The sequence below is a fragment of the Giraffa tippelskirchi genome, chromosome 5, assembly GCF_054371585.1.
Source record: "Giraffa tippelskirchi isolate mGirTip1 chromosome 5, T2T-mGirTip1v1.2.pri, whole genome shotgun sequence".
Lineage (NCBI taxonomy): Eukaryota > Metazoa > Chordata > Mammalia > Artiodactyla > Giraffidae > Giraffa > Giraffa tippelskirchi.
Window position 1 is genome coordinate 101,147,658 of NC_137279.1, and position 11,941 is coordinate 101,159,598.

The window sequence follows — 11,941 nt, forward strand, 5'->3', positions numbered from 1 at the left end:
ACAGCATCAATTCTTCGGCACTCAGCTCTCTTTATAATCCAACTCTCACATCCATACATGACTACTGGAAAAACCATAGCCTCGAGTAGATGGACCTTTGTTGGCAAAGTCATGTCTCTGCTTTTTAATATGCTATCTAGGTTGGTCATAACTTTTCTTCCAAGGAGTAAGCGCCTTTTAATTTCATGGCTGCAGTCACCATCTGCACTGATTTTAGAGCCCCAAATCTAAGTCTGCCCCTGGTGCCACTGTCTCCCCATCTATTTGCCATGAAGTGATGGGACCATACGCCTTCGTCTTAGCTTTCTGAATGTTGAGTTTTAGCCAACTTACTCACTCTCCTCTTTCACTTTCATCAAGAGGCACTTCAGTTCTTCTTCACTTTCTGCCATAAGGGTGGTGTCTTCTGCATATCTGAGGTTATTGATATTTCTCCTGGCAATCTTCATTCCAGCTTGTGCTTCAACCAGCCCAGCATTTCTCATGACGTACTCTGCATATAAGTTAAATAAGCAGGGTGACAATATACAGCCTTGATGTACTCCTTTTCCTGTTTGGAACCAGTCCGTTGTTCCATGTCCAGTTCTAACTGTTGCTTCCTGACCTGCATACAGATTTCTGAAGAGGCCTGTCAGGTGGTCTGGTATTCCCATCTCTTTCAAAATTTTCCACAGTTTGTGGTGAGGCACACAGTCAAAGACTTTGGCATAGTTAATAAAGCATAGGTAGATATTTTCCTGGCACTCTCTGCTTTTTCGATGATCCAACAAACTTTGGCAATTTGGTTTCTGGTTCCTCTGCCTTTTCTAAAACCAGCTTGAACATCTAGAAGTTCACGGTTCATGTATTCTTGCAGCCTGACTACGAGAATTTTGAGCATTACTTTACTAGCGTGTGAGATGAGTGCGATTGTGCAGTAGTTTGAGCATTCTTTGGCATTGCCTTTCTTTGGGATTGGAATCAGACCTGACCTTTTCCGGTCCTGTGGCCACTGCTGAGTTTTCCAAATTTGCTGGCCTATTGAGTGCAGCACTTTGACAGCATTATCTTTTAGAATTTGAAATAGCTCACCTGGAATTCCATCACCTCCACCAGCTTTGTTTGTAGTGATGCTTCCTGAGGCCCACTTGACGTCACATTCCAGGATGTCTGGCTCTAGGTGAGTGATCACACCATCTTGGTTATCTGGATCATGAAAATTTTTTTGTATAATTCTTCCGTGTATTATTGCCACCTCTTCTTAATATCTTCTGCTCTGTGAGGTCAATACAATTTCTGCCCTTTATTGAGCCCATCTTTGCATGAAAGATTCCCTTGCTACCTCTCATTTTCTTGAAGAGATCTCTGGCCTTTGCCATTCTATTGTTTTCCTCTCTTTCTTTGCACTGTTCATTGAGAAAAGTGTTCTTATCACCCCTTGCTATTCTCGGGAACTCTGCATTCAAATGGGAATATCTTTCCTGTTCTCTTTTGCTTTTTGATTCTCTTCTTTTCACAGCTATTTGTAATGCCTCCTCAGACAGCCATTTGGGTTTTTTACATTTCTTTTTCTTGGGGATGGTCTTGATCCCTGTCTCCTGTACAATGTCACAAACCTCTGTCCATAGTTCATCAGGCACTCTATCAGATCTAGTCCCTTAAACCTCTTTCTCACCTCCACTGTATAATCATAAGGGAGTTGATTTAGGTCATAGCTGAATGGTCTAATGGTTTTCCCTACTTGCTTCAATTTAAGTCTGAATTTGGCAATAAGGAGTTCATGATCTGAGCCACAGTCAGCTCCCGATCTTCTTTTTGCTGACTCGATAGAACTTCTCCACCTTTGGCTACAAAGAATATCAGTTCAGTTCAGTTCAGTTGCTCAGTAGTGTCCGACTCTTTGGGACCCCATGAACCGCAGCACGCCAGGCTTCCCTGTCCATCACCAACTCCCAGAGTCTGATTTTGGTGTTGCCCATCTGGTGATGTCCATGTGTAGAGTGTTCTCTTGCGTTGTTGGAAGAGGGTGTTGCTATAACCAGTGTGTTCCCTTGGCAAAACTCGATTAGCCTTTGCCCTGCTTCATTCTGTACTCCAAGGCTAAATTTGCCTGTTAACTGCACGTGTTTCTTGACTTCCTACTTTTGCATTCCCGTCCCCTGTAATGGAAAGAACATCTTTTATGGGTATTAGTTCTAGAAGGTCTTGTAGGTCTTCATAGAACCTTTCAATTTCAGCTTCTTCAGCATTACTGGTCGGGGCATAGACTTGGATAACAGTGATATTTAATGATTTGCCTCGGATAGGAACAGAGATCATTCTGTCGTTTTTGAGATTGCATCCAAGTACTAGCTTCTGGACTCTTTTGTTAACTATGATGGCTACTCCACTTCTTCTAAGGGATTCGTGCCCACAGTAGTACATATAATAGTCATCTGAGTTAAATTCACCCATTCTAGTCCATTTTAGGACGCTGATTCCTAAAATGTTGGCATTCACTCTTGGCATCTCCTGTTTGACCACTTCCAATTTGCCTTGAAACACGGACCTAACATTCCAGGTTCCTATGCAATATTCTTCTTACAGCATCAGACCTTGCTTCCCATCACCAGTCACATCCACAACTGGGTGTTGTTTTTGCATTGACTCCATCTCTTCATTCTTTCGGAACTTATTTCTCCACTGATCTCCAGGAGCATATAGGGCACCTACCCACCTGGGGAATTCATCTTCCAGTGTCCTATCTTTTTGCCTTTTCATAGTGTTCATGGGGTTCTCAAGGCAAAAATACTGAAGTGGTTTACCATTCCCTTCTCCAGTGGAGCGCATTTTGTCAGAACTCTCCACCCTGACCCTACACGGCATGGCTCATAGTTTCATTGAGTTAGACAAGACTGTAGTCCATGTGGTTAGATTGGTTAGTTTTCTGTGATTGTGGTTTTCAGTCTTTCTATCAGGAGCTGGTAACGTGTAGGGAAAATGTGGACAGGGTCACAAAAGAACAATAAGTACCTCAAGAGAGTCACATGCCAGATGTAAGTATAAGCACAACTGCAGCTGGGATTCATTTACTTCGCTCCACCCACATGGAAATGTCCCTGTAACTTGGTTGTCTGCTGTCTCTGTGCTACGTGTATGTATGACCCAAGGTGAATGCAGCACCCTTAGGATTTCCTTTCCACACAGAGAGTATCTGTTCTCTTCTAAAGGAAGGCCAAGTGAGATAAATATCTATTTCTACACAGGTGTTTTAGAGCCTTGCAAGGAAGGTAACTAGCAACAGAATTAGTAGAGAAGCAATTAGAAAAATGAAACCGCAGGACAACTGTGCAAAACAAAATTGGTTTTCCTTGACAATAGTAAGTGAAAGCGGCCTTGCAGGCCTTTGTGTTCCTAAAGAGAAGGTAGAACATCTCCGAGAGTCTATCAGGCTTTAATATCTGTATTCGGTTCACTGTGCATGCTCAGTTGCTCAGTTGTCTCTGAATGTTTGTGACCCCACGGCCTGGAGCATGCCAGGCTCCTCTGTCCATTGCTTTTTCCCATGGAGAAGACTGGAGTGGGTTGCCATTTCCTTCTCCAAGGGATATTCCTGGCCCAGGGTTCGAAGCCGCATCTCTGCATTGGCAGGCCTCTTTACCACTGAGCCACCGGGGAAGCCCTTATTCACTTGACTGCTGCTGCTGCTGCTAAGTCGCTTCAGTCGTGCCCGACTCTGTGCGACCCCATAGACGGCAGGCCACCAGGCTCCGCCGTTCCTGGGATTCTCCAGGCAAGAACACTGGAGTGGGTTGCCATTTCCTTCTCCAGTGCATGAAAGGGAAAAGTGAAAGTGAAGTCGCTCAGTCGTGTCCGACTCTTAGCGACCCCATAGACTGTAGCCAACCAGGCCCCTCCGTCCATGAGATTTTCCAGGCAAGGGTACTGGAGTGGGGTGCCATTGCCTTCTCCGATTCACTTGACTACTTCACCTTATATTCAACATGGATTAGGACCCGGGGGAAGCACTTGGTGCGAAGTTCGTTTGTGCTTCCTGTTCCTGAAAGTCCCATCCTGGGATGGTTGAATCTCCTTCCTCATCAGAGGTTTGTGGCCGGAATGTAGGGTACCTGCTTGTCTCCCTCTGCCATCCCCAGACTGACACACTCCACTTCATATGAGAGAGGACAGCTCCTTCTGTCTGTAAGGGGCCTGCTCTTTTACTCTCTGTGACCACTCCCCATGCCTCCTGTCAAAAGCAGCCAGAATGGCTTGGGGTCAGATCTTCTCCATTTAATTTTCTCTCATTCCTTTCCCATCTGGCACAGCATGGAGCTGCAGGAGGCTGAAAAGAAGGAAGTGCCTGAAGAATCCAAGGATGAATGTGCCTTGATGCCTTCAATTTTCCAAGGAAGTTCTGACAGCCCCCAGCCTCGCAGTGATGATACATTGAAATTTAATGAACTGGAAGTAGACCTTGGTCCAGATGGAGCCGCTGGTTGCTCTCATGCTAAAGAAGATGAAATTCCAAGCAATATCTCAGGTAGCCCCCATATTATTTCTCCTCACAAGCCGAGTAGACCAAGGAAGGTCATCTCTAAGGACAGGTTGTATAGACACATCTTAGCTGAAACCAGGGAAACGGGACTATTATGGAACACAGACATCTGGTGGGTCAGGGAGCTCTCATTCATTTTTTGGCTCCGGGCTTGTCTCTGTCACCCTGACCCCAGTATCAGGCATTTGACACAAAGCGCTTGTGACAACTCTCAACCACCTCAGCTGGAAATCCACAGGAGGTGTCTGTCAGAACTCGTTTGGAGCCAGTGTGTTGTTCCCCGCAATGAGTTAAAATTTTGTCAATGTTCGTGGCCTCTCCAGAAGTGATGACAGACTTGCCTCTTTATAAGGAGAGGTGATTTCCATCATGTGTTTTACTGCGCTCAGCCCCAGTCTCCCTTTTCTCGATGTTGGCAGGTCTTAGCTAAGATGGTATCTGACACCAAGACAGACACAACTGTCCCATTGCCTTGCTTGGATGTTTCCATGAAGTAAGGCTGGGCTCTGGCAGTTCCTCCAGCTTCAAATGGTCATGGTTTCTGTGTAGCACCAAAGATTCTTTTTGATTTGAAGGTTAATAGATTTCACTGGGCTTCCCTGGTGGCTCAGATGGTAAAGAATCTGCCCGCAATGCAGGAGACCCAGGTTCAATCCCTGTATCATGAAGATCCTCTGGACAAGAGAATGGCACCCACTCTAGTATTCTTGGGTGGAGAATTCAATGGACAGAGAGGAGCCTGGTGGGCTATAGTCCATGCGGTCACAAAGAGACCGCCACTACTGAGCGGCTAACGCTTTCACAATTCACCCATCACTCTAGTCTCAAGTATAAATTCCTCTAAACCATCAACAACCACATAGTCTGATGGGACCAAGCAGCACTATAGAAATAATTCTAGAAAATAACTCAGCTCATTTTCTAGCATCTCTGTGGAAAATACATTTTTAAGTGCTTCTACAGACTCAGAACGAAGGCTGTTGGGAGAGATACCAGATCAAGCAGCAAATTTCCTCGATGGGTCTGGAAGCAGTCCAGTCTAATTCTCATACGACTTAAGTGTCCTAGAATATCTTTGCTAAAGAATTATGTTCTTGCAATTAGAATATTAAGGTCCCTGTTGTATATGTGTTTCCTGAGTAGATATGTGTGAGATCTGATTTGCTTCTCATGACCTGCTGTCTCTGAATTTCCTACTAGACAATGAAAACGATCACAAGCAAGTGAGTGGACAAGAGCTCTCATTTCCCAGGTAATTTGAAGATCTGTGGGCTGTGAATGTCAGTGGTGACAGCAGGAGACCTCAGATCCAGAGAAAAATAGAAAGTACTCTATGTAACTCTTTCATCTATTCATGCAGCAGCAAGTATCTCTTTAGTAGTGTTGTCTATTTATGTTTCACAAGTTTGTGCGTTTCAGTTTTTCAATCCTTCAAGTTTAGTAATGTACAGTGAGTTGTCCCAGGTGAAATAACTAAACCTGGGAGTTCCTGTATTCGTGTGTTTTCTCCTGAGTGGTTAAAGTAGGGTGAGAGCCTATGGGTCTTACACTGGTTTGGCATCAGCATGTTGGTAAATATTTGATTTCAAGGGAGGAAAATCGAACGATATTCATATTACAACAAAATATTGAAAAAAATAGTTCTTGAAGGCAGAATATCTAGTCTATACCTCCTTTTTCTCCAACTCTGAAAAACTGATCTTGAAGCTATATTTGTGCCAAGAAATATTTTAAAATTGAATGGAATAGAGTCCAAACTCAAACACATCTTTAACTTCTTAAAAGCTGTGTTCACTTGGACACAGGATATCCAGATCAATACAATCTGTGCAGAAAAGTCTGAACCACTGTCCCTGCCTTCTGTGTGTGCTGGGGGTGGTGACGTTAGCATGTAGGGAAAATTCCATCTCCTCCTTCAACCGCTGGTTGTGTGCCCAGTGCCCAGAGAACCTGCTGTCTCTCTCCTACCCCATGGCACCCACACTCCACTCCACATCAGGAGGAGTTACTTCCCTCCTTAAGGGGACTGCCCTTTTGCTTTCTGTGAGCAAACTCAATGCCTGTCATGAAAACCAGCCAGATAGCTTGGGGTCGAATCCTCTTAATTTTCTGTCATCCCTTCTCCACCTGACACAGCGTGAACTTGCTGGATGTTGAAAAGCAGGTGGTGTTCCAGCAATCCCAAGATGAATGTGTTTCAGTACCTTCCACTCTCCAGGAAGGTTCTGCCTGCAACCAGCCTTCCAGTGATGGAAAATTTGCATTTGATGAAGAGAATGTGGAGTCTGCCATGGATGGAGCCTGTGGTTGCTCTCATGCTGAAGAGGATGAAATTTCGACTGGTCTCCCAGGTAGTCTTCGATATATCTGTTAGTCTACTCTGGGAGAATGATCCCGTTTGATAGACCCTATGCTTCCATACTGAAGCCTGATTTGAACCAGACTCTATAGTTGCATTTAAAATGAGACATTCTATGAATGAACTTTTCTAAGTTCCCTGTCATGGTTGTCCCTGGGGTAAACCACTCTACCCAAGGTGGTCCAGCCAGACTCACCTGAACCTTAGCAATTGTGGCACAGGAGGTACAAAGGCTTCCTAATTTTGAATGAACCTCTTATCTCACAGGAAATGCTTTAATTGTCATTTCTGGGTAATGTCCCTGCGTTCCTACACCTGTCCAAGGCTTTTTGCAGTCTTGTTTATTTCTTTGGAGATGTCACGACTTTCGTTCACGTCTATCAACCCATAGCCTCTCTCTTTTCCTTGGACTTATCTTGTTCGAAGTTTCTGATAGCAGAAGGTAATGCGCACTGTCAGTTTTTGGTATGTTTCTCTGAGGTAACGGAAAAGGCAATGGGAACCCACTCCAGTACTCTTGCCTGGAAAATCCCATGGATGGAGTAGCCTGGTAGGCTCCATGGGGTCGCGAAGTCCATGGGGACACGACTGTGCGACTTCACTTTCACTTTTCACTTTCATGCATTGAGAAGGAAATGGCAACCCCCTCCAGTGTCTTGCCTGGAGAATCCCAGCGACGGGGGATCCTGGTGGTCTGCCGTCTATGAGGTCGCACAGACGGACACGACTGAAGCGACTTAGCAGCAGCAGCAGCAGCTCTGAGGGAAGACAGGGCCCTGGAACTTCCCAACCTGATGAATGGCCTCTGTTTGCAGCTTTGAGATTCATTTGACTTGATGGTGTGTGGATTCCACTCCCAGTTAATCTCAGTGTGAAATCACTTATCCCATTAATAAACAACATTTCAGATGAAAAAAGCCTGAGTATTATAGCAGGCTGAGGATATAATTAAGTTGTTCCCCAGGAACTGTGGGGAAAAGGATATATTTAGCTGTTTGCACAGACTGGGGATCAGGATACTCTGCCGATGACATATCATCTCAAGGAAATTTGTCCAACGGCTCAAGAAGGAAACCCAGTGCCTTCTTCTGAGGCTCATTCTAGGGCCTCCTGGATTATTTCTGTCTCAATAGCCTGTTACCACATTCTGAAGATAGGCACAGGATTGGGCGTTTTGGAAAGGCATTTGCCTGACATAACTCTTCTGTTAATTTCTTTGCAGAAAACCAGAATGGTCACGATGACCTGAAAGGAGCAGCGGTTGTGGCCCCGAGGTAATTTTGAATATCTGTGGGCTCCTGTACAGTGATAACCTCTGCAGACCTCTGATCCGGGGAAAGACAGAAAGTGCTGAATGTATTGTGTCGTCAGTTTTGCCCACCACTATTATTCTTTTTCATAATGTTCTCTGCTTTCACTGTGGTACTTATATTGTTTCCAATTTCTTATTTACTGGTCAAGTTTCAAACCCAAGTCAGTCGACCCAGGTGAACTAAGTCAGAGTGATTTTTTTGCACTCAATTTTTATATCAGGTGTGGTTTCTAGAGTGAGATGCATATCTGCTATATGTTTGGTGTTAGCATGCTGGCATGTGTGGCATAGTAATGTCAATGCCATGTAAGTGGAAGTGTGAAAGCCACTACTCCGTGTCCCTGTATGTGAGGCGTGACTGTACCATCACAGAGAAATCTGTCTGTTCATCAGCCTGTTATTTGGTCAGACCACTGAGCACCTACTGCTTTTTCCCTCTTCTGCCCCTGTGAAACCACGCTGTGTCTCACACACAAAACAGAGTTTTCTCCCTGTCATGGATCAGACCCTTGGCTTCACCACTCAAACATTCCATCAAAACCAGATAGGACTGTACAGTTTCTGATAAGTCTTGGCTTAATCTTTTGCCGTCCCTCCCCACCAGGTTCAACAGACAGCTGCCACAGATGATAGAGAATGGAGTCCCACAGGACTCTCTAGATGAACACTACCTGACTTACTCAGTTCTTCCTGACCTGTCAGACTCCTTCTGGCCTTATCGGAGCAATGCCATCTTCTCACCTGAGGACGTGGATGTGTCTTATGCTCGAGATGTAACCAGTGAGTATTTTCTTGTGATAGAACTCCACCTATATGCCCAGGTAGACTCTGTACGCTTCGTACTCCCCACCTCTGGGGTGCTGAGGTTTGTCATCCCTGTTGGAAGCGCTGTAGACAGTGATTTGGATGAGACTCTGTGGTAGAGTTTTAAGTACAGACATCAGGTGGGTCAGGGAGCTCTCATTCATTTTTTGGCTCCGGGCTTGTCTCTGTCACCCTGACCCCAGTATCAGGCATTTGACACAAAGCGTTTGTGACAACTCTCAACCACCTCAGCTGGAAATCCACAGGAGGTGTCTGTCAGAACTCGTTTGGAGCCAGTGTGTTGTTCCCCGCAATGAGTTAAATTTTTGTCAATGTTCGTGGCCTCTCCAGAAGTGATGACAGACTTGCCTCTTTATAAGGAGAGGTGATTTCCATCATGTGTTTTACTGTGCTCAGCCCCAGTCTCCCTTTTCTCGATGTTGGCAGGTCTTAGCTAAGATGGTATCTGACCCCAAGACAGACACAACTGTCCCATTGCCTTGCTTGGATGTTTCCATGAAGTAAGGCTGGGCTCTGGCAGTTCCTCCAGCTTCAAATGGTCATGGTTTCTGTGTAGCACCAAAGATTCTTTTTGATTTGAAGGTTAATAGATTTCACTGGGCTTCCCTGGTGGCTCAGATGGTAAAGAATCTGCCGGCAATGCAGGAGACCCAGGTTCAATCCCTGTATCATGAAGATCCTCTGGACAAGAGAATGGCACCCACTCTAGTATTCTTGGGTGGAGAATTCAATGGACAGAGAGGAGCCTGGTGGGCTATAGTCCATGCGGTCACAAAGAGACCGCCACTACTGAGCGGCTAACGCTTTCACAATTCACCCATCACTCTAGTCTCAAGTATAAATTCCTCTAAACCATCAACAACCACATAGTCTGATGGGACCAAGCAGCACTATAGAGATAATTCTAGAAAATAACTCAGCTCATTTTCTAGCATCTCTGTGGAAAATACATTTTTAAGTGCTTCTACAGACTCAGAACGAAGGCTGTTGGGAGAGATACCAGATCAAGCAGCAAATTTTCTCGATGGGTCTGGAAGCAGTCCAGTCTAATTCTCATACGACTTAAGTGTCCTAGAATATCTTTGCTAAAGAATTATGTTCTTGCAATTAGAATATTAAGGTCCCTGTTGTATATGTGTTTCCTGAGTAGATATGTGTGAGATCTGATTTGCTTCTCATGACCTGCTGTCTCTGAATTTCCTACTAGACAATGAAAACGATCACAAGCAAGTGAGTGGACAAGAGCTCTCATTTCCCAGGTAATTTGAAGATCTGTGGGCTGTGAATGTCAGTGGTGACAGCAGGAGACCTCAGATCCAGAGAAAAATAGAAAGTACTCTATGTAACTCTTTCATCTATTCATGCAGCAGCAAGTATCTCTTTAGTAGTGTTGTCTATTTATGTTTCACAAGTTTGTGCGTTTCAGTTTTTCAATCCTTCAAGTTTAGTAATGTACAGTGAGTTGTCCCAGGTGAAATAACTAAACCTGGGAGTTCCTGTATTCGTGTGTTTTCTCCTGAGTGGTTAAAGTAGGGTGAGAGCCTATGGGTCTTACACTGGTTTGGCATCAGCATGTTGGTAAATATTTGATTTCAAGGGAGGAAAATCGAACGATATTCATATTACAACAAAATATTGAAAAAAATAGTTCTTGAAGGCAGAATATCTAGTCTATACCTCCTTTTTCTCCAACTCTGAAAAACTGATCTTGAAGCTATATTTGTGCCAAGAAATATTTTAAAATTGAATGGAATAGAGTCCAAACTCAAACACATCTTTAACTTCTTAAAAGCTGTGTTCACTTGGACACAGGATATCCAGATCAATACAATCTGTGCAGAAAAGTCTGAACCACTGTCCCTGCCTTCTGTGTGTGCTGGGGGTGGTGACGTTAGCATGTAGGGAAAATTCCATCTCCTCCTTCAACCGCTGGTTGTGTGCCCAGTGCCCAGAGAACCTGCTGTCTCTCTCCTACCCCATGGCACCCACACTCCACTCCACATCAGGAGGAGTTACTTCCCTCCTTAAGGGGACTGCCCTTTTGCTTTCTGTGAGCAAACTCAATGCCTGTCATGAAAACCAGCCAGATAGCTTGGGGTCGAATCCTCTTAATTTTCTGTCATCCCTTCTCCACCTGACACAGCGTGAACTTGCTGGATGTTGAAAAGCAGGTGGTGTTCCAGCAATCCCAAGATGAATGTGTTTCAGTACCTTCCACTCTCCAGGAAGGTTCTGCCTGCAACCAGCCTTCCAGTGATGGAAAATTTGCATTTGATGAAGAGAATGTGGAGTCTGCCATGGATGGAGCCTGTGGTTGCTCTCATGCTGAAGAGGATGAAATTTCGACTGGTCTCCCAGGTAGTCTTCGATATATCTGTTAGTCTACTCTGGGAGAATGATCCCGTTTGATAGACCCTATGCTTCCATACTGAAGCCTGATTTGAACCAGACTCTATAGTTGCATTTAAAATGAGACATTCTATGAATGAACTTTTCTAAGTTCCCTGTCATGGTTGTCCCTGGGGTAAACCACTCTACCCAAGGTGGTCCAGCCAGACTCACCTGAACCTTAGCAATTGTGGCACAGGAGGTACAAAGGCTTCCTAATTTTGAATGAACCTCTTATCTCACAGGAAATGCTTTAATTGTCATTTCTGGGTAATGTCCCTGCGTTCCTACACCTGTCCAAGGCTTTTTGCAGTCTTGTTTATTTCTTTGGAGATGTCACGACTTTCGTTCACGTCTATCAACCCATAGCCTCTCTCTTTTCCTTGGACTTATCTTGTTCGAAGTTTCTGATAGCAGAAGGTAATGCGCACTGTCAGTTTTTGGTATGTTTCTCTGAGGTAACGGAAAAGGCAATGGGAACCCACTCCAGTACTCTTGCCTGGAAAATCCCATGGATGGAGTAGCCTGGTAGGCTCCATGG

The 11,941-nt window shown here is 44.7% G+C and overlaps 1 protein-coding gene across 1 annotated transcript in view; it reads left to right on the forward strand.

The window, feature by feature from the left end:
* Window positions 1-11,941, forward strand: part of LOC145504747 (NBPF family member NBPF20-like) — a 532,650-nt gene that overhangs the window by 69,816 nt on the left and 450,893 nt on the right. Inside the window, exons 18-23 of the mRNA XM_081486053.1 lie at window positions 5,717-5,768; window positions 6,653-6,867; window positions 8,098-8,149; window positions 8,792-8,967; window positions 10,220-10,271; window positions 11,156-11,370. Of these exons, the coding sequence (XP_081342179.1) occupies window positions 5,717-5,768; window positions 6,653-6,867; window positions 8,098-8,149; window positions 8,792-8,967; window positions 10,220-10,271; window positions 11,156-11,370 (762 nt within the window). The remainder of the gene's footprint in view (window positions 1-5,716; window positions 5,769-6,652; window positions 6,868-8,097; window positions 8,150-8,791; window positions 8,968-10,219; window positions 10,272-11,155; window positions 11,371-11,941) is intronic.